The sequence below is a fragment of the Thamnophis sirtalis genome, unplaced genomic scaffold (assembly GCF_051295495.1).
Source record: "Thamnophis sirtalis isolate CommonGarterSnake01/CBP01778 unplaced genomic scaffold, rThaSir2_p1.2 scaffold_10, whole genome shotgun sequence".
Lineage (NCBI taxonomy): Eukaryota > Metazoa > Chordata > Lepidosauria > Squamata > Natricidae > Thamnophis > Thamnophis sirtalis.
The window spans coordinates 64,089,666-64,110,540 of NW_028261390.1; the positions used below are offsets into that span (position 1 = coordinate 64,089,666).

Sequence of the window (20,875 nt, forward strand, 5' to 3'; positions counted from 1 at the left end):
TGTAAAGAAGTGTCTAAGCATTGTGATTGTGGAGTTTGTGGTAACAAATTAATTTTGGCAAGTATGAAATTTGCGGTACACATATGCCTCAATTTACAATGGTTCATTTACCGTATTTTTGGGACTATAAGACGCACTAGTGTATAAATACGCACCAAGATTTTGAAGATGTAAGTAAGAAAAAAAAGTTTTTGTCCTCCCTGACCCCTAGGAGCACTCTGTAGGCTTCAGCAGGGCTGGGGGGAGGCAAAAACAGCCCCGTTTTTGCAAAATCGTTTTGCTTGTTTTTCAAAAATGGGATGCGGAGGCGCAGCTTCGGGAGGCGAAAAATGGCTGTATTTGGTGTATAAGACGCACCAACATTTCCACGCTCTTTTAGGAGGGGAAAAGGTGTGTCTTATACTCTGAAAAATAGGGTAGTAACCAGTGGTGGGTTCCAGATCCTATCACAACTAGTATTCTGCGAAGGGGCTGGGAGTCCACCACAGGCACGCGTGTTGCGCATACATGGGAACCCACCGCCATACAAGGCTCCAGCTGCTTGGCAGAGGTTGCGTAGGTGTACGCTGCGCGCATGCGCGCAAATTGCCGGGTTGGCTTAAATACAGGTAAGGAACGAGGGCAGGCGGGTGGGCCCTCTAAAGCAGTGTTTTTCAACCTTGGCAACTTGAAGATGTCTGGACTTCAACTCCCAGAATTCCCCAGCCAGCATTCGCTGGCTGGGGAATTCTGGGAGTTGAAGTCCAGACATCTTCAAGTTGCCAAGGTTGAAAAACACTGCTCTAAAGCACTGTTCCAGTACGGTGGCGGCTGCTCCCAGCTACCACCGGTACACCCATACCAGGGCGTACCCATACCACCACTGGTAGTAACCATTCGAAATTGAGCAAGTGCTGGGACTGCCCAACTCCTGTGGTAAAGCAGTATTTCTCAACTGGGAGAGCATGCTGGTTGGGGGAATCTGGGAGTTGAATTTCACGCATCTTAAAAGTTGCCAATATTGAGGAAACACTGGACTGGAGATATAGGCCATATTGGAAAGACGGGGGAAGGCAGCGGGGATGTACACCGGTAAAAGTATTCCTGGCTTTCTGTACGTTTTGCTTTAACTGACAACTCGAGTAACGAAAACATTCCAGATGTTGTTTTTGGCTTCACTGCTGCCATTCCAGACCACTTCATCAGAACTTCTCTTCTGGGTCCAAAGCAAAAGACACTTTCCATTTTACACACAACCTCCTTCATGGAACAAACTCTTTCTGGGGGGTAAAAATGAGTGAAAATGGAAAACAATTGTATCTTTATTGCAGATGTATTACATATCCGTTTTTGCAGTAAAACATTCAGCTGTTTGAGCAACAGTGATTGAGCTGAAATAATGAAGCAAGGAATGGGTCTTCAGGAAGTTCAAGGTTTTCACTCTTCCCAAACATCTCCATACTTATTTAGCTTAGCTAAAAAGGGGTGGGAAAAGAAAGAAGAGAGTCATGTGCATAAAATCTAAGCTGGCCTCCCACTTTACCAACAAATGTAAAGACCTGGGGAACTGCTTGCTGAAGGAGCAGGATCTAACACTCTACACTGTTGGCCAACGTGCCAATGCTATTGTATGGTTCTACTGTATAGCCAAGCGGTCAGCAACCTGTGGCTCTGGAGCCGCATTTCATCCCTCTGCTGCGGCTCCCTTGTCCCGGTTGGCTCCACAATTGATAGGGCTTTTGCTTAGGACAGGTACTAGAAAAAGGACGCCGTGCTAGGAGAAGACTCTGGTGGCGGAACTGGACTTCTAGTTGGCAGAGGAAAAAGGGGTTCACCGACAAATGCGCGCTCGACAAAACCGTGGGGAGAAAAGCGCGAGTTTGAAATCGCGCCGACGAATGAGCACAGAAGCGCGCCAACAACAGCGCGCCGACAGAAGCGCGCTCTAAACCTAACCCTAAAGGTAACCCTAACCGAAACCTAACCCTGAACCTAACCCTAAACCTAACCCTAATCCTTACTTTAACCATAATGGCGCTTCTGACGGTGCTCTTTTGTCGGCGCGCTTCTGTGCTCATTCATCAGCGTGCTGTCGGCGTCGTGGTTTTATCGCCGCGGTTTTGTCGGCGCACTGTTGTCTGGCGCGCATTTGTCAGGTCACGAAAAAAGGACACCGCGCTAAGAGGAACAGGAACTCCATTTGGCTCCAGAAATGAATGGGGGGCTTCTGGTTAGGACCTTTGTGGCTCTTTGAGTGTTTAAGGTTTCCAACCTCTGGTATAGTCATAGTTTTCACTAGGTTTAAAGCAGGGGTGTCAAACTCAAGGACCGGGGGCCGACTCTGGCTGCTTAGATCTGGCCCACAGGGCAGCCTGGAAACAGCAAAGGACTGGCCTGCGGTGCCTCTGCCAGTGAAAACGGAGTTCTGTATTTGCTGGCAGAGGGTTGTAGGAAGCTGTCACAGCCAAAAACAGAGCCTGCAAGGGCGGCGTGCAGCACTCCTGAGCTCCATTTTCACTGGAAGAGGGTTGCAGGAGGCTGTTGCAGCCGAAAACGGAGCTCAGCAGCCTCTTCTCGCCAGCAGAGCATTCGGGACACAAGCGCCCCTGATACAAGTGAGGTCGAGCTGGCCATGCCCACCCCGGCCTCCTGAGGTCAAACACAACCCCGATGTGGCCCTCAATGAAATCGAGTTTGACACCCCTGGTTTAAAGCATCACTGCCAAGTACCCTCACTTACTACCGATAGCTAATTATTTACAGTTTGAAGCTACAACAAGGCTAAATAATGAGAGTTTATTAACTAGGTCTTGAAGTTGTAGCTGTCATTGTATCCTTCAGATCACATAACTGTGCTTTGGACACTTGGCAACCAGAATGCATTTACGACTGTTGCAGTACCCCGCAGTCGCGTAATCACAATTTGCGCCCTTCACCGTGGGTTGGACATCTAGTTATTCCTTCTTTGCTCATTTTACCTATTTTTTTTTTCCTCCAAACCTCTAAAGCAGTGTTTCTCAACCATTTGCTGGCTGGGGAATTCTGGGAGTTGAAGTCCGGCCATTCTTCAAGTTGCCAAGGTTGAGAAACACTGCTCTAAAGTTTCCAATTTCCCAATACGTTCCCCACTGAATATTTACCTCTCTCCTTCATTGGAAATGGGCTTGTTCGAACTTCAGATTTCTGCATTGTCCCAGCCTCGTGTCCTTCTCTGTTTCTGTTTCTGAGTTCTTCATACGTGATTCTTCTGTTTTTAGGAACTTGTTCCATAAGCTCAGGTTCTGAAAGTGAAGAAGAAACACCACCCCATACCCCACCCCACCAAATAATTAATAGGGTGTTGTTCAGTGGTGGGTTTCAAATTTTTTTAGAATCTCTTCTGTAGGAGTGGCCTGCTTTGTGGGAGTGGCTTGCTGGCCATGTGACCAGGTAGGAGTGGCTTGCCGGCCATGTGACTGAGTGGGAGTGGCTTGGCAGTCATGTGACTGGGTGGGCATGGCCAACTTGTAAAATGTGGTGAAACTCACTTAACAACGCTCTTGCTTAGCAACCAAAATGTTGGCTCAGGAACTCTGGCATTGAAGTGTGCAAGTCTTAAAACTGTCAAGTTACAAGATCCTTGCACCCCTAACCCTTTAGGAAAAAAACCCCCAGGGGTGTTCAAACTTGACAGCTTTAAGACTTGTGCACTTCAACTCCCAGAATTCCTCCTCCAGTCATGTTGGCTCAGGAACTCTGGCATTGAAGTGTGCAATTCGTAAAGCTATCAAGTTACAAGACCCTTGCATCCCTAACCCTTTAGGAAAAAAACCCAGGGATGTTCAAACTTGACAGCTTTGAGACTTTAAGGTTCAGATAGGACTCTTAGAGGCAGGCGGGGCAATTGGTGAGCCAGCCAATCAGTGAGTGGTGGGCGGGGCAAGTACGGTGCAGACAGGTGGGGGGAGGGAGCTGGAACCGGTTCTAAAGGCATGGTGGATTTGTGGAACCTCTTCTATAGAAGAGGTTAGAACTGGCAGGAACCCAATTCTGGGAGTTGAAGTCCGGACATCTTCAAGTGGCCAAGGTTGAGAAACACTGGTATAATCTCTGCTGGGCCCTTTTGACCAGCGCTGCAAATGGTGGCCTTCCAGCTCCAACGGTCCTTGGAGGAAGCAGACTATCTAGACCCCTTCCAGTCAGGCTTCAGACCCGGTTACAGCACTGAAACCGCCTTGGTCGCATTGATGGATGATCTCTGGAGAGCCAGAGATGAAGGACATCCCTCCATCCTGGTCCTCCTTGACCTCTCAGCGGCTTTCGATACCATCGACCATGGTATCCTTCTGCGAAGACTGCGGGAGGTGGGAGTGGGAGGCACCGTGTTACGGTGGTTCTCCTCCTACCTCTCGGACAGGTCGCAGTCGGTGTTAGTGGGAGGGCAGAGATCGTCCCCAAGGCCCCTAAAATATGGGGTGCCGCAGGGTTCGGTCTTATCCCCCCTACTATTTAACATTTACATGAAACCGCTGGGAGAGATCATCCGTAGGCACGGGATTAGATACCATCAATATGCGGACGATACTCAATTGTATCTGTCCGCCCCGTGCCAAATCAATGAAGCGGTTGACGTAATGGACCGGGGACTCGAAGCCGTCATGGACTGGATGAGGATTAACAAGCTTGTGCTCAACCCAGAAAAGACCGAGTGGCTGTTGTGTTTTCCTCCCAAAAATTCGGCCATTAATCCAACACTCAGGCTGGGGGGTCAAATTCTACACCCCTCAGAGAGGGTTCGCAACTTGGGAGTCCTCCTGGACCCACAGCTGTCATTCGACCATCATATAGCGGCTGTGACCAGGGGGGCATTCGCCCAGGTACGCCTGGTGCGCCAGTTGCGACCCTACCTGAACCGGGAGGCTCTCACAACAGTCACTCGGGCCCTCGTGATCTCTAGGCTGGAATACTGCAATGTGCTCTACATGGGGCTGCCCTTGAGGAACATCCGGCGACTTCAGCTAGTACAGAACGCAGCCGCGCGAGTGATCGCGGGTGCACCCCGATTCACCCGCATTACACCTATCCTCCGCGAGCTGCGCTGGCTACCTGTCGATCACCGGATGCGCTTCAAGGTGCTATTGACCACCCATAAAGCCCTACATGGCAGTGGATCTGGATACTTGAGAGACCGCCTTCTGCCAATTACCTCCCTACGGCCTATAAGATCTCATAGATTAGGCCTCCTCCGCATTCCATCGGCCAGCCAATGCCGGCTGGCAACCACAAGGAGGAGGGCCTTCTCAGTAGCGGCCCCGACCCTTTGGAACGAGCTCCCCGTAGAGATCCGTACCCTCACCACCGTCCAGGCCTTCCGCACAGCCTTGAAGAACTGGCTCGCCCGTCAGGCCTGGGGATAAGGACCATTACCCCGCCCGAATGTTGTATGCATGTTGCGTATTATTTTATTATGTGTTGTTGTCTTAGTATTGTATTGTACTGTATTCCCCTCTCCCTGGTTTCTGTGAGCCGCCCTGAGTCCCCTCAGGGAAAAGGGCGGCCTACAAATAAAATCAATTCCAATTCCAATTCCAATTTGAGCGGCTCAGGTTAGGTCCTCTTTTAGGATAACACCCAGAAACGTAAAAATGGCCGCTTGCTCCACTCCGTCTCCATACGTGTACAATGCTTTAGTGTTGCTACATAACATGCCCCAAGGTTTCCTATCTGAATAACCTAAAGGTGGCTCGAGCATTGAAATAACTGCAGGGGGTCTACCTCGAGGGATGCTGTCTGTAATTCCGGTCGGAGTAGATTCATTCATGGCAGAGCTAAATGGAACTGGTCTGTAGACCTGTTTGCTGCCAGTGGGCACTGTGTCCGGGGCCTGAGCCTTCTCAGAAAAGTCTGCCGCTTTTGAAGTTGCAAAGCGCGGGATTTTGGATCTGCGGAGAGAGAGAGAGAGAGAGAGATGGCGAGTGCTTGGCGGGCTTTTTTAAAAAAAAAAATCACAGCGTTGATATGTATGGGTAGTCCTCGACTTACCACAGTTCATTTAGTGAACGTTCAAAGTTAAAACGGCCCTGAAAAATGTGACTTACAACCTCTTTTCAGTGATGGTCTTTGCAGCTTGCCCATGATCAAAATTCAGAGGTATGGCAACCGATTCATAATTATGACCCTCGCTGTGAGGGAGGAAAGGAAGGAAGGAAGGGGAGAAAAAGAGGGAGGGAGGAAGGGAAGAGAAAAAGAGGAAGGAAGGAAGGAAGGAAGGAAGGAAGGAAAGAAAGAAAGTGAGGGAGGGAGCAAGGAAAAGAAGGGAGGGAGGAAAGGAAGCGGAAGGGAGGAAAGGAAGTGAGGGACGGAGGGACAGAAGGAAGGAAAAGAAAGGGAGGAAGGAAGGAAGGGATGAAAGGAAGAGAAAGGGAGAAAAGGAAGGAAGGAAGGGGAGAAAGGGAGGGAGGAAGGGAAGAGAAAAGGAGGAAGGAAGGAAGGAAAGGAAGAAAGTGAGGGAGGGAGCAAGGAAAAGAAGGGAGGGAGGAAAGGAAACAGAAAGAAAGGGAGGAAAGGAAGGGAGGGACGGAGGGACAGAAGGAAGGAAGAGAAAGGGAGGGAGGAAGGGAGGGATGAAAGGAAGAGAAAGGGACGAAGAAAGGATGGGAGGGATGAAAGGAAGAGAAAGGGAGGAAAGGAAGGAAGGGAAGAAAGAGAGGGAGGGAGGGAAAGAGGAAGGGAAGAGAAAAGGAGGAAGGAAGGAAGGAAGGAAGGAAAGGAAGGAAGAAAGTGAGGGAGGGAGCAAGGAAAAGAAGGGAATGGAGGAAAGGAAGGGAGGGACGGAGGGACAAAAGGAAGGAAGAGAGAGGGAGGGAGGAAGGGAGGGAGGGAAGGATGAAAGGAAGAGAGAGGGAGGGAGGGAGGGAGGGAGGGAGGAAGGAAGGAAGGAAGGAAGGAAGGAAGGAAGGAAGGAAGGAGAGAAGTAAGTAAGTAAATAAATAATCCTTACTGTGATTCATTCTTCAACATTTCTCCCAGGGGTGAATCCTTTAGGTTGATAAACTTCTCTTTGCATACATTTATATAAGATATCTTGCCAGCAAACCATCCACAGATTCCTGCAACTTATTTACAAAGGAAGGCAAATACTCTTTTAGGTGTTTGACAAAATGATATTTTAAACAAAATAATACAGTTCAAATGGAATCCATGAAAAGTCACACACACACACACAAAACAATCTCGTCCTTAAAACATGCTTTTAATCTTCTAGGCATTTCCCCTCCATTTCTTCATGACAACGCACGGAGAACTTATAAAACTGCTAAGTAAAGAGATCGGCAACAAAACATTCACATCTATTTTAATACAAACAAACAAACAACTTTTAAGCAAACACTTCTACAGCATTCTCTCTCTTTTGTGATGAGTAAGAGCCAAGGTGGCGCAGTGGTTAGGGTGCAGTACTGCAGGCCACTTTAGCTGACTGTGATCTGCAGTTCAGCGGTTCAAATCTCACTGGCTCAAGGTAGACTCAGCCTTCCATCCTTCCGAGGTGGGTGAAATGAGGACCCGGACTGTGGGGGCAAGTTGCTGACTCAATTTGCTAAATAAAATTTATAAACCTCAAGTTGCTGACTCAATTTGCTAAATAAAATTTATAAACCGCTTAGAGAGGGCTGAAAGCCCTATGAAGCGATATATAAGTCTAATAAATAAATAAATAAATAAATAAATAAATAATGATAAATTCCTGACCAGATGCCTCTTACAAGTCGAGAGCCAAAAACCTCACTACAGTTTAGATGGCAAACCTTTTGGACGTCGAGCAGCCAAAGGGCGCACATGCGCATTCCAAAATGGAAAGGCGCGTGTGCGCATGTGCAGCAGAGACCCAAAGACCAGCTGGCTGGCGGGAGGCAGGCATCCCAAAACCGGCAAGATCCGTTTCTTTTGTGAGATTCTGTTTTGTCGTTTGCAGCGAAACAGAAGCTCGCAAAGTAAACGCCACGAAAATCTGACCTGGGGGGATGGCGCGCCAGTGGTGGGGTTCAAATAATTTAACAACCGGTCCTCTGCCCTAATGACCAGCTGGGTAGGCGTGGCTTGGTGGTCATGTGACTGGGTGGGTGTGGCCAACTCAATGTCACTCAGGTCAATGGGCGCTTCGCTTTAGCTGTTACAATGTAATAAGGGTTAACCGAAGAGGCAGTTTCTGAAAGCAATAAAGATTAGGCTAGAAACAACACTAGCCTGTTTCCTTCCTGCCTTCCTTACAGCAGTGATCCCCAACCCCCGGTCCGCGGACCGGTGCCGGGCCGTGGAGTACCTGGCACCGGGCCGCGCAGCGGCCGGGGGCCATGATCGCTGCAGCGGCCGGGGGCCATAGTTTCTTTCTGTATGCAAATTAGGGCTAACTGGCACAAGGGGTGTTACTGGACCGCTGGTGGCACTCTGACGTCACCAGCGGCCCACCGCCCCCCTGTGTCCAGCGCCGCCCTTCTCATTCCTTTTCAGCGCTTCAGCGCTGGCCGATTCCTGAAAAAAACCTAAGAGCGCCTGCGCAGCTACGTAGGGCTAGCGTAGACAGCGCTAGTAGCGTAGCCTTGCGTAGGCGCAGTTTGTGCTACGCTATCTACGCTAGCCATACTGAACTGCGCCTGCGCAAGGCTACCTTACTAGCGCTGGTCATCGACGCGCTCAGCGGGCCACGGTAAAATTATCAAAGGCTGACTGGTCCGCGGCGATAAAAAGGTTGGGGACCACTGCCTTACAGGATTAGCCCTGTAAAGTGGGAAAAAACAAAATGAGATTTCTTCCAACAACCGGTTCTCCGAACTGCTTAGAAAGTTACCAACCGGTTCTCCCAAATAGGTGCGAACTGGCTGAATCCCACCACTGCGGGGCGCATGCCAGCAGAGAGAGTGCTGCATGCCACCTCTGGCACCCATGCCATAGGTTCTCCATCACGGGTTTAGATGTATAGACAAGTCTACGCGGACAGGGTTATATTACAGCTTTCCTATTTTTCCTATTTGTATTTCTATTTTTTTTCAAAAGTTAAAGAAGATGAGAAATAAATCTACCTGTCCACCCACAGGCCACCGGCATCTAAATTTTGAACTTTGATATTATTGTCCTATTACATTGACCTGATTCTTATAGCATTTGTTAAAAAAGGTGGAAAATATTGTCTCTTATTAAGTAATAATGAGAATCCTCACCCTCGACTCTGAGCCATTAGGTACAACGGAAGTCTGATATGAATGAAAACTCACATGTCATTTTGGGTATAGAGCCGAACTTTGGATGAGATGTAAGGACTCCTGATAATCAACATGAAGGGGGGGGGGGGGGGAAAGAAAAGTTACTATATGAAACTATTAAGTAAAAAGTACCCAGGCCATTATTTCATTTTCAGCATGGTATCACTTAGGTTCATCCCCTCCCACCCCAAATTAGACATATAATAATAAAAAAAGTCATCAATAAAGATTTGCAAAATATGTCAACCTAAGAATGGATTTCCCTCCCCACCTCCCGAATTTCTAAACACCATATATCAGTTAAGACAGCGGGTTTTCAACCTTTTTTTTCACCACATGCCATCTTTTGAAGCCACAGATGCCCAAGGTTTAACTCAAAGTTTAAATCATAACATTTCTTCAATCCTTCGTGGACCCCGTGATGAAATCGGCCCAGGGGTCTGCGGACAACAGGTGGAGAACCACTGAGTTAAGATACAGTATACAGATTGCAAGGTAGTGATGATGATGATGGTATTCGTGATGCATTTTTGAAAGTTCAATTGACGAGTTTCATGTTTAAAGAATAAAGTATAATAATATGTTTTTAAAAAAAGACAGTGATACCCACTGTCATTGGGGCACTTGGTACCATGTCCAAGAATTTTATAAACACATCAAGAAATTGCAGCTTCCTGCAATAACACCAGCAGAACTGCAAAAAAACTGCACTGCTCGGAACATCCTATATTTTAAGAAAGTACTTGGTTGATATCTAGGACGCTGGCAGCAAACCGTATCAACCAGTAGCACCAGTCAATGAAATTTGTGACACATCTTGAAATGTTCACTTGACTGAGTTTCATGCTTAATGAATAAAATAAATAAATAAATAAACAAACAAACAACAATAATAATAATTTTTTAAAAAAACAGTGATACCCATTGTCATCGGGGCACTTGGTACCATGTCCAAGAATTTTATAAACACATCCAAGAAATTGCGGCTTCCTGCAATAACACCAGTGGAACTGCAAAAAACCTGTGCTACTCGGAACATCCTATATTTTAAGAATGTACTTGGTTGATACCTAGGACGCTGGCAGCAACCCATATCAACCATTAGCACCAATCAATGGTATTTGTGACAATAACAATAGACAACAACAATAAAAACAGCTGGGGGAAAATAACAAAATATGGCTATCTGCAAATTGAAGTTGAGCTATTGTGGAGTAAGAAATCAATGGTTGCACCAATAGTAATAGGAACCTTTGGAGCAATACCCAAAGGGCTGCCTAGATAATGGAAATGTTGAACTTATTAGGCCTGAGTATCCTGACTTGGCAAAAATACACCTTACTCGGAACCGCCTATGTATATTCAGACACTACTTTAACAGCTCATCATCACCATAACTTCTGAGGTACCGTTCAATAACAGTAGAGTATTTCATTCACCAGCATGTTAAGAAAAGAATGTTGTATTAAACAATGCTACAATCAAGAGCAGAAGGCAAAATAGTGCAAATGAAAAATGGCAGACTTTCAAATTTAAAGGTATTCGGAACATACCTCTACGGACTAATATGTGGGTGACCATTATGGCAAAACTTGAGAAGGGCAAACCTAAGAAAGGGGGAGAGAAATGAACATTTGTAGGCAGGTGAAATTTCAGTACATCCTGAGCCACTAAATCTGTAAATATGTTTAAGACGGTACAAATCAGAAAACTTTCAAGTCATTAGCAAGGGAACCCAGGTACCAATATACATTGATATATTTTTCTGACCATTAGATCAGTGGTCTCCAACCTTGGCAACTTTAAGACCTGTGGACTTCAACTCCCAGAGTTCCTCAGCCAGCTTTGCTGGCTGAGGAACTCTGGGAGTTGAAGTCCACAAGTCTTAAAGATGCCAAGGTTGGAGACCACTGCATTAGATGATTTCTCACTCAATCACATTATTTCACAGAGGTACAGTAAGAATCCTAGTTGTTCAATCTAAGCTTCTGGAAATGTCTACCTTCTTCTTAGTTTCCAGAAGAAAAGACAAAAGAAAAACACAACACACAAATTGGGTTGATATACTTGCCAAGCCGTAATGTGACTTAATTCAGGTTATCATGTTGTGGGAATCCAGTCACTGTAATCTATCAATGAGAGTCTATGGCTCAGCATAATGTATGTATTGGCACAAAGTATGGAATAGGAGATATATAGACTAGAATCTAGACAGCATAATAAAAAGCAGAGACATCACCCTGCCAACAAAAGTGTGTATAGTCAAGGCTATGGTTTTCCCAGTTGCAATGTTTGACTGTGACGTTTGGACCATAAGAAAGGCTGAGCGCCAAAGAATGGAGACCTTTGAACTCTGGTGCTGGAGGAGACTCTGGTGAGTTCCTTGGACTGCTAGGCGATCAAACCTAGAGGAGATCAACCCTGACTGCTCTTTAGAAGGCCAGATCCTGAAGAGGAAACTCAAGTACTTTGGCCACATAATGAGATACATCTTATTGTGCCTTAAAATGGCTTCTACCATACTGCCGTAAAATGACTTCTACTGTACAGCACAGTGGAGTTGCCACGGTAATGATACTCTACAAGGGGACTCTTTCTGGTAAGGGGGAAAATCCAATATTAGAAATTACGTTTGGTCTGGGATTATTTGTGAGGACAAATGTATGAATTAAATACCCAGGCAACGCCTGGTTATCAGCTGGTTACTTATAAAATTAATTATTATTTGGTGGACATTGCTCAACTACAAAAAGCACAAGCAAGGAAACATTTTACTTACATCTGTAGAGGAAGCTCTCTCTAATGCATTCTCGGCTTACTCTGTATTCTTCTGGTGTCAGTTCATATGTATGATCTACCTTCTGCTTTTATTAAAAAGAAAACAAAAAGAAAACGCTAAGCATTCGCATTCGAAGTATCTCAGCTGTAATATATATCAGCACCAAGAAGTATGTTTTCCTATTATTTTAACAGTGTATATAAAATTTTTAAAAAATTTAAAACCATGTTCATGGTAGATATCTTAAGACATTTGGACCCGTTTCCCACAGAAAAGAAAACACCGGGAGCCACAAAGGTCCTAACCGGAAGTTCAATTCTGGAGCTGACCGGAAGTTCAGTTCTCCCACCATAGAGTCTCCTCCTAGCGCAGCGTCCTTTTTCTTCTACCTGTCCTAACCGAAAGCCCTATCAATTGTGGAGACGACTGGAAACCCCTCCCCTTACCATAGAGTCTTCTCCTGGCGCACTGTGCTTCTCCCCCGCCACCGGAAGTTCCTCTCAATATTGTGGCGCCGACCAGTGACGAAGCAGCAGCAGCGGGAGGAAAGAGCCACATGCAGCTCCAGAGCCGCAGTTTGCTGATCCTTGCCATGGAGCAGTGACGGCTAATCTTTTTGTTGTTTGGTGCGAAAAATGCAAGCATGTGCGCAATAGCGTACATGCGTGCCGGCACCCATAATGCAAAGCATGCCCCCACATGCGCATGCACGCACAACCTCCCCCAGCCATGCTGCCCCCCCACCTCTACACGCACCACACTGCTCAGCTCCAAGCTAAACTTGGTATTTCTTCCAAGGGGACTTCAACTCCCAGAATTCTCTAGCCAGCTATGCTCCCCAAACCACCTTTGGGACTATGCTCTAAACCAGAGGTAACCAAACTTGGCACTTTAAGACTTGTGGACTTCAACTCCCAGAATTCTCCAGCCAGCAACGCTCCCCAAACCACCTTTGGGACTATGCTCTAAACCAGAGGTAACCAAACTTGGCAACTTTAAGGCTTGTGGACTTCAACTCCCAGAATTCTCCAGCCAGCTATGCTCCCCAAACCACCTTTGAGATTACTTGCTCTAAACCAGAGGTCCACAAACTTGGCAACTTTAAGACTTGTGGACTTCAACTCCCAGAATTCTCCAGCCAGCAATGCTCCCTAAACCACCTTTGGGACTATGCTCTAAACCAGAGGTAACCAAACTTGGCAACTTTAAGACTTGTGGACTTCAACTCCCAGAATTCTCCAGCCAGCAATGCTCCCCAAACCACCTTTGGGACTATGCTCTAAACCAGAGGTAACCAAACTTGGCAACTTTAAGACTTGTGGACTTCAACTCCCAGAATTCTCCAGCCAGCTATGCTCCCAAAACCACCTTTGGAATTACTTGCTCTAAACCGGAGGTAACCAAACTTGGCAACTTTAAGACTTGTGGACTTCAACTCCCAGAATTCTCCAGCCAGCTATGCTCCCCAAACCACCTTTGGGACTATGCTCTAAACCAGAGGTAACCAAACTTGGCAACTTTAAGACTTGTAGACTTCAACTCCCAGAATTCTCCAGCCAGCTATGCTCCCCAAACCACCTTTGGGACTATGCTCTAAACCAGAGGTAACCAAACTTGGCAACTTTAAGATTTGTGGACTTCAACTCCCAGAATTCTCCAGCCAGCTATGCTCCCCAAACCACCTTTGGGACTATGCTCTAAACCAGAGGTAACCAAACTTGGCAACTTTAAGACTTGTGGACTTCAACTCCCAGAATTCTCCAGCCAGTATAGCTGGCTGGAGAATTCTGGGAGTTGAAGTCCACAAGTCTTAAAGTTGCTAAGTTTGAAGACTCTTCCAAACGTAGGAATTGCTGGGATTGCTCTGATTCCTAATCTAATCTTCTGGATCCGCATTATAAAGGGGGGGGGGGAGAAGAACCTCAAGGTCATTGGACCTTATCTTCCAATTGCTCGTCCGATATGGAAGAACCAGGCGGGAGAATAAAACAGACGTTCGATCCTTCGCTTCCCGCACCGTCTCCCGCGGCATTGAGAAAGACTAAAGATACCTTTGCAACCATCCCGTCCATGCGACCGTAGGATCCGGGACCTCGCGGCTGACCAGGCGGCTCCATGGGTCGGTCTCTGTGGCGCAGAAGCCCCGGCGGCGGGAGAAAAACAAAACACGCCCTCCCTCAACCAGTCCCACTCAGGGGACTCTGACGCCAGAGGGCAGAAGGCCCCACAAGCCGGAAGTTCAGCTCCGAAACCGGAAGGACGCTAGGAAGGACGCATTCCGGGCAAAAGTGTGCTTTCCATAGACAAAAGGCGGCTAGAAGGACCCAGGGAAGAGAGAGGTGGGGCGAGAGAGGCGCTGCGGAATCGCACCTTAAAGCTTATGGAGCCGAGTTTATGTTACTATTATATGATAATTGCTGCGGGCGATGCTTTCAATCCAGCGCACGCTCGACTCCAAGTGGTTGCTTTTTTTGGTGGGTGGGTGGAATTGCACGATTTAACCCTTTAATGTCCCAAATGTGTTTCCCTCCCCACCCGCAAGAGCCAACTGGACTTTCTGGCTTTTCTTTGAAGACGTTTCGCTTCTCATCCGAGAAGCTTCTTCAGCTCTGACTGGATGGTGGGGAATGGAAGGATTGATACTCCCTGTTTACATCAATTCATCTTACCCTCAACTCCCCAAAACGATTATTGGCTCTTCTGCTCTCCATACACCATATTTATACCTTATCCATCACTTTCTTCTCCCTCTTTTCTCCTCCTCCCTACCTCCTTTCTTCCCTCTGTCACCCTCCCCTTCTCTACTTCCCCTTTCCTCTCTCCTTTTCCCCTTTCCACTCCTCATTTCTCTCCTCCTCTTCCCACCCCCACTTGCCCTCTCTCCTATCCCTCTCTTCTTCCCTTACCTCTCTCCTCTACTTCACACTCTTCATCTCATTTACTTGGTGTATTTCAGCTTCTGAGTGAGCTCCATTTTATGTTGATGGTATTTATAATCCCTTTTCAATATACATATTTAATTTTAACATTATTCTTTTTTAAAAAAAAAAAAGAACAAAAAAGTATACATATATAGTGCTTTTAACACAAACACACACACACACCAATCTAATTTTGGCCAAGATGTAGACCTGGTTGGCTTCTGTAGACATTCTTGTCCATATTAATTTAATAATCTTGTCTGGCAAAAACACTAGTCATCCCAACTAAGTTTCTCTCTAATATTCCTTGCCTATTGGATATGATAAGGGATGTGGCAGCTCAGTGGCCAAGATGTGAGCTTGATGATCAGGAAGGTCAACAGTTTGGCGGTTAGAATCCCTAGTGCCGCGTAACGGAGTGAGCTCCCGTTACTTGTCCCAACTTCTGCCAACCTAGCAGTTTGAAAGCACGTAAAAATGCAAATAGAAAAATAGGAACCACCTTTGGTGGGAAGGTAACAATGTTCCGTGCACCTTCAGCATTTAGTCATGCCGGCCACATGACCATGGAGACATCTTTGGACAGCGCTGGCTCTTCAGCTTTGAAACAGAGATGAGCACACACACACCTAGAGTCAGGAACGACTAGCACACATGTGGGAGGGGAATCTATCTTTACCTTTATCTGATATGATATCCCTACTGGTCCCAAAATTAACACTGAATGTAGCAGAATGAAACAAAAATTAATAAGCGATTGACTAATGTCACTAGCTTTCTATGCATATTCTTCATGGTTAATATATGCTAAAAATAAGTCTGGAAGTGCTGAACCAGCTTTGAGGTTTTGGAGATGGAGAGTTGGATTCCCCTCCATTTGCTTGAATACCTTTGAATACCACCTGCAAGTTACAACTGGTTCAGAATGCAGCAGCATGCATAGTAGTAATAGCAATAGCAGTTAGACTTATATACCGCTTCATAGGGCTTTCAGCCCTCTCTAAGCGGTTTACATAGTCAGCATATTGCCCCCAACAACAATCCGGGTCCTCATTTTACCCACCTCGGAAGGATGGAAGGCTGAGTCAACCCTGAGCCGGTGAGATTTGAACAGCCAAACTGCAGAACTGCAGTCAGCTGAAGTAGCCTGCAGTGCTGCATTTAACCACTGCGCCACCTCGGCTCAAATCATCCATAGTGATGAGTTTACCTATGCAATGCCTCTCTTGTGTGTTGTACTGGTTCCCAGTTTCTTCCAGGTGCAATTCAAGGTGCTGATTATCATCTTTAAAGCCCTGCATGGCACAGGCTACCTGCAGAACTGCCTATCTCGAAAGACATCTACTGTACCTGTCCTACCAGATCAAAAAAGGGGAGCACATTCCAAGTCCCTTCCCTTAAACAATGCCACCTTGTGGGAGCTAGGAAATGTGCCTTTTCCGTGGTAACCGAAGCTCAGTGGAACTCTTCCGCCTGAAATTTGGCAGGCCTCTACTTGTCTAGCCTTCTGAGAAGCACTGAAAACCTGGCTGTTTCCCGCAAGCGCTGGGACAGGGTGAGGTGGGGGAGAAGATTTTCTTGAGGAACTATCAGTTGGAAGTTTAACCTTGATTGTTGTTCTTAATTGCGAAGTGGTGTCCGATCCATCACGACCGCATGGACAACTTTCCTCCAAGCCTTCCTGTCCTCTACCATCCTCTGGAGTCTATTTAAGCTCACACCGGTGACTCCATCCAGCCACCACATCCTCTGTCGTCCCCTTCTTCTTTTGGCCTCCATTGTTCCCAGCATGAGGCTCTTCTCCAGGGAGTCCTTCCTTCTCCTTAGGTGGCCAAAGTACTTGAGTTTCATACTTCAGGATCTGGCCTTCTAAAGAGCAGTCAGGGTTGATCTCCTCTAGAACTGACCTGTTTGATTGCCTTGCAGTCCAAGGGACTCGCAGGAGTCTCCTCCAGCACCAGAGCTCAAAGGCCTCCATTCTTTGGAGCTCAGCCTTTCTTATGGTCCAACCTTCACAGCCATCCATTGCAACTGGGAAAACCATAGCCTTGACTATATGCACTTTTGTTGGCAGGATGATGTCTCTGCTTTTTCGTATGCTGTCTAGATTTGCCATAGCTTTCCTCCCCAGGAGTAAGGGTCTTTTAATTTCTTGGCTGCAGTCTCCATCTGCAGTGATCTTGGAGCCCAGGAAAATCAAACCTGTCACTACCACCATTTCTTCCCCAACTATTTGCCAGGAATTGAGAGGGCCGGATGCCATGATCTTAGTTTTCTTAATGTTGAGTTTCAAGCCAAGTTTTGCATGCTCCTTCCCCCATATCAAGAGGCTCTTTAATCCCTCTTCACTTTCTGCCATTAGAGTGGTATTATGAACTTTGATGCCAGATACTTTTTAATGTTGATTATTTTAATATATTTATGCATTATGTTGCTTTATTATTAATACTATTGTAATAGATTTTTGGGAGCTTCCCAGAGTTGGATATAAAATATAAATGTTTTAAATAAACAAACAGGGAACAGAATAACCTTTTCTACTAATCAGGGTTTATTGCAGAAAAGTTATTTTCAAGCATTGGCATCCAGATCTTGGGAAAAATCACGCATAGTGTATAATTAGCCAATTTGCAAAGAAAGAAGTGATTGACAGTTCTTTGCTCCAATGTATTTTTTTAAATTATCTGAAGAATAAGAACTAAATTATACAGCCAGAATCCATCAAAGCTTCTTGTTAATTCCCGAGAGTATAATATCCCTCTTTATGTTGGTCCAATAGAGATTCTTCTAGCTGTGTCAAACCTACACAATGCTATTATTATAGTGTAAACATAAATGTAATATAGTCACCTCACTTTTCAATTAAATCAAAAGGATACACTTTGAAAGGTACACCCAGATATATTTAGGTGATGAGTAAAGCTGCTCACTATTTATGAACTATTGCAAAAGAAGCATAATTCAAGCCATTTAAACCACTGGAATTACATGAAATTCCAAATATGAATAGTAATCTAATAAGGAACCAGTTAGTGACGTACTTTCCAGAATACCTATAAATAGTATGAAAAAACACAGCTGCAGGCAGATGTAGCTGATATGAGTAAGGAATTTCCTTTTCCAACAGTGGATTCACCACGCTAATTATGAAATTTGTACCCCGAGATTTTTCAGTTTAAGTTTTTTGCTACTTCAGTTGAAGTTTATTACTACCAGCAATTTTCCCTAAACTTTAATTTACCAAATCACCCGATTTGTTTATTTCATTTGCTTTGGTACATTTGTTCCCTTGCAGTTGCATACAGTAAGGCATTTTAAGCCATACTATTTTCAAAATACCCTGAAGAACTGGTCCCCCCCACCCCCAGGGCATTGGGTTGGAAGGTTTTATGACTCTATGGACTGTTTTTGATTTCTTTTAGGTTTTGAAGTGGCCTCTAGAGCAATATGTTTTATTATGTAATAGGTAAATGCACTTTGACTATTTGGATAAAAATTAACAGAGTTGGAAGGGACCTTGTAGGTAATCTAGTCCAACCCTTTACCCTTTACCCAACCAAATTTGCTGTTTAAATCTGAATTGCTATAGAGCTATAGCTAAGGTAGCTATATAAATAATCTAATGAATAAATAAGGCAAACCACCTGCTTTAGGTATGAGAGCATAGTAAGACGAGGGAAGCAATATAAAATTGTTGGCAAGTTCTCCCAAGAGCTATTTTAGAAGGCTTATCTCACATCAAAAAGGTAAAAAAAAATCAGAAGGAATGTGGTAGCAACCTTTTGCCACTAACACATTTTATTAAAAGGCATAAACTTTTGTGAGCTGTAGCATTATTACTATCTGTGTATGTCTGCATAGAGAAAATACTTTCTTTAAAAGAATAGTATTTGTTGGTTTCTTCTATTTTCACTTTTATTTTCCAAAAACTGTTTCCATATTTTAAGATTCTTATTTTGATTATTTATTTTTATTGCAATTCTTCAATTTATTTATTTATTCTGCTTCTATAACTTATAAGTGAAACATGGGAGTTACCATGACAGGAATTTCTGCACTGCTAATGAAACAGTCACCAACCATTTCATTCATTGACAGAAAATTATAGTGACAGATAAATAGCTATACCCATTGTTGATCCCAGTTCTTCCACCAATTGTTTCTGTTCACCTGTTCTCTCCCTAAAGATAATGCAAGGCAGAGGCTAACAGTCTTGCAGCTATCCAGGGATGAGTACTTCCATACCAGTATAGCTAATTTATACCAGTCTCATTTATAGACTAAGGATGAGATAAAGGCAACATTATGGGGACAAGGAGAAAAAAAATGTTGCCAGATCATGTTGAGACAATGCTTAAGTGCAAGTGGGCAAATTGTCCATACTCACGAATGAACTGACAAAGTTCATTGCGACAAGACTTTCCTATGTCCTAGGAGTTGACAACCTGCGGCTCTGGAGCCGCATGTGGCTCTTTTAACCTTCTGCTGCAGCTCCCTGTTGCTCAAAATATGTGTCACAACCGCCAATGTGTGACATCCGCCGGCATGCAATTTATCGAGCTTTTCAATCCCCGGTAGGTTTTGTGGCTCCTGGTCTTTTATTCTCTGTGGGAAAACGGATCCAAATGGCTCTTTGAGTGTTTAAGGTTGCTGACCCACGTCCTAGAATCATGTGGCATTTATTTTATTTGCCCTAATGTATCCAATAAATTGATAGTAATTTCCTTGGGTGCTCAGTGAAATAAATTATTAGGGGCAGTCTAATCTGCCCTGTTTGTCTCACTGCCTTGATTGCCTAGCTCTTTACTCCTCTCTGGCTCTTGTATATATTTAAAGGTTATTATCATTTTGGGAGGCAGCTATAAAACTTATGTACAAAGTCCAACTTAGTTTGCACATGACATTACGCTGCTGATGAACAATTATTTAATAAAGATGCCACAGTTGGCTGGCCAGCTCAAAACCCTAATACATAAATCATGATTTACAAGCTAGGGCACCTTGGTTCCCCTTTCACATTAATTACTTCCTTTGGTTTTCGTTTACTTAGCGTGACGTGTGAACCTTCCATTAGAAAGTAGAACTAGAAACTCAGCATGGAATACTACTTATTCTAATTGTGACAGTAGACACAATTCATAAAATATACACAGTTCCATTTTTATTTTGGTTACTAACTGATAACTCGATGTTGTCCGGGTATTTACTTATAGGGGGAAAATGTCCGGACTAAACGTAATTTGTAAAGTTGAATTTTCCCCTTTACTAGAGGATGCCCCCTTGCGAGTATGTGACGCCGTTACCACGACAACTCCACTGCGCTGTACAGTAGAATCCATTTTAAGGTACAACAGGTTGTATCTTAACAAAACACTCTCCCCGAGGGGTGTTAGGGGTGTCTTAACCCCACAGTATTTTTTTTTCCAGAGGGTAAATCATCTGTGTAAATGTTTGGTTGAAATTGCTCGAGGTGTTCCAGAGTTATGCTGGAACATACACACACACAAACACCCATTTATAGATGGATGGACGGACGGACGGACGGACAGACAGACAGACAGACAGACAGACGGTCCAATACTCAAATTCTTTGATGCAACGCAAAACAAAAACAACTATCAAAGTAGGATATGACTCATCAAGAAAGCTATTTAAAAGTTCAATACAACGGAAATTTGGTTAAGAATTTGTGTGCTAGGAGATGCTCATTAAATATGGACTGAATACAAAAGTATGCTGAAGTGGCTTAGTCAAGGATGAATTAATGAGCAAAACAGGTATCTGAAGAAAGAACAAGCAGATCCCGAGGGAGGGGGAAGCCGGGCAAGGTGTAATTGAACAGAACAAATCAGGTTCTGTGCGTAAACTTAATAGAAGTCATGATTATTTGCAAGAAAATATGAAGAGTTTAACGAAACTTGTTTATATTTCTTTTCTTGCATTTGATTTCTTTCAGAGTT

General features: G+C 44.9%; 1 protein-coding gene across 2 annotated transcripts; it reads right to left on the bottom strand.

The window, feature by feature from the left end:
- Positions 1 to 1,285: 1,285 nt before the first annotated feature.
- Positions 1,286 to 14,223, bottom strand: LOC106546922 (OCIA domain-containing protein 1). Of its 2 annotated transcripts, none has more exons than XM_087724764.1 (8): positions 14,046 to 14,223; positions 11,995 to 12,076; positions 10,769 to 10,822; positions 9,228 to 9,275; positions 6,959 to 7,073; positions 5,734 to 5,900; positions 3,120 to 3,260; positions 1,286 to 1,454 (listed from the first exon to the last, which is right to left on the bottom strand). In XM_087724764.1, exons 1-8 carry the CDS (start codon positions 14,109 to 14,111, stop codon positions 1,417 to 1,419), a joined length of 711 nt encoding a protein of 236 aa, XP_087580890.1. In that variant the 5' UTR covers positions 14,112 to 14,223; the 3' UTR covers positions 1,286 to 1,416. The 2 variants fall into 2 exon arrangements, with proteins under 2 accessions (XP_087580890.1, XP_087580889.1); XM_087724763.1 differs by having other exon boundaries at positions 11,995 to 12,079.
- Positions 14,224 to 20,875: the final 6,652 nt, after the last annotated feature.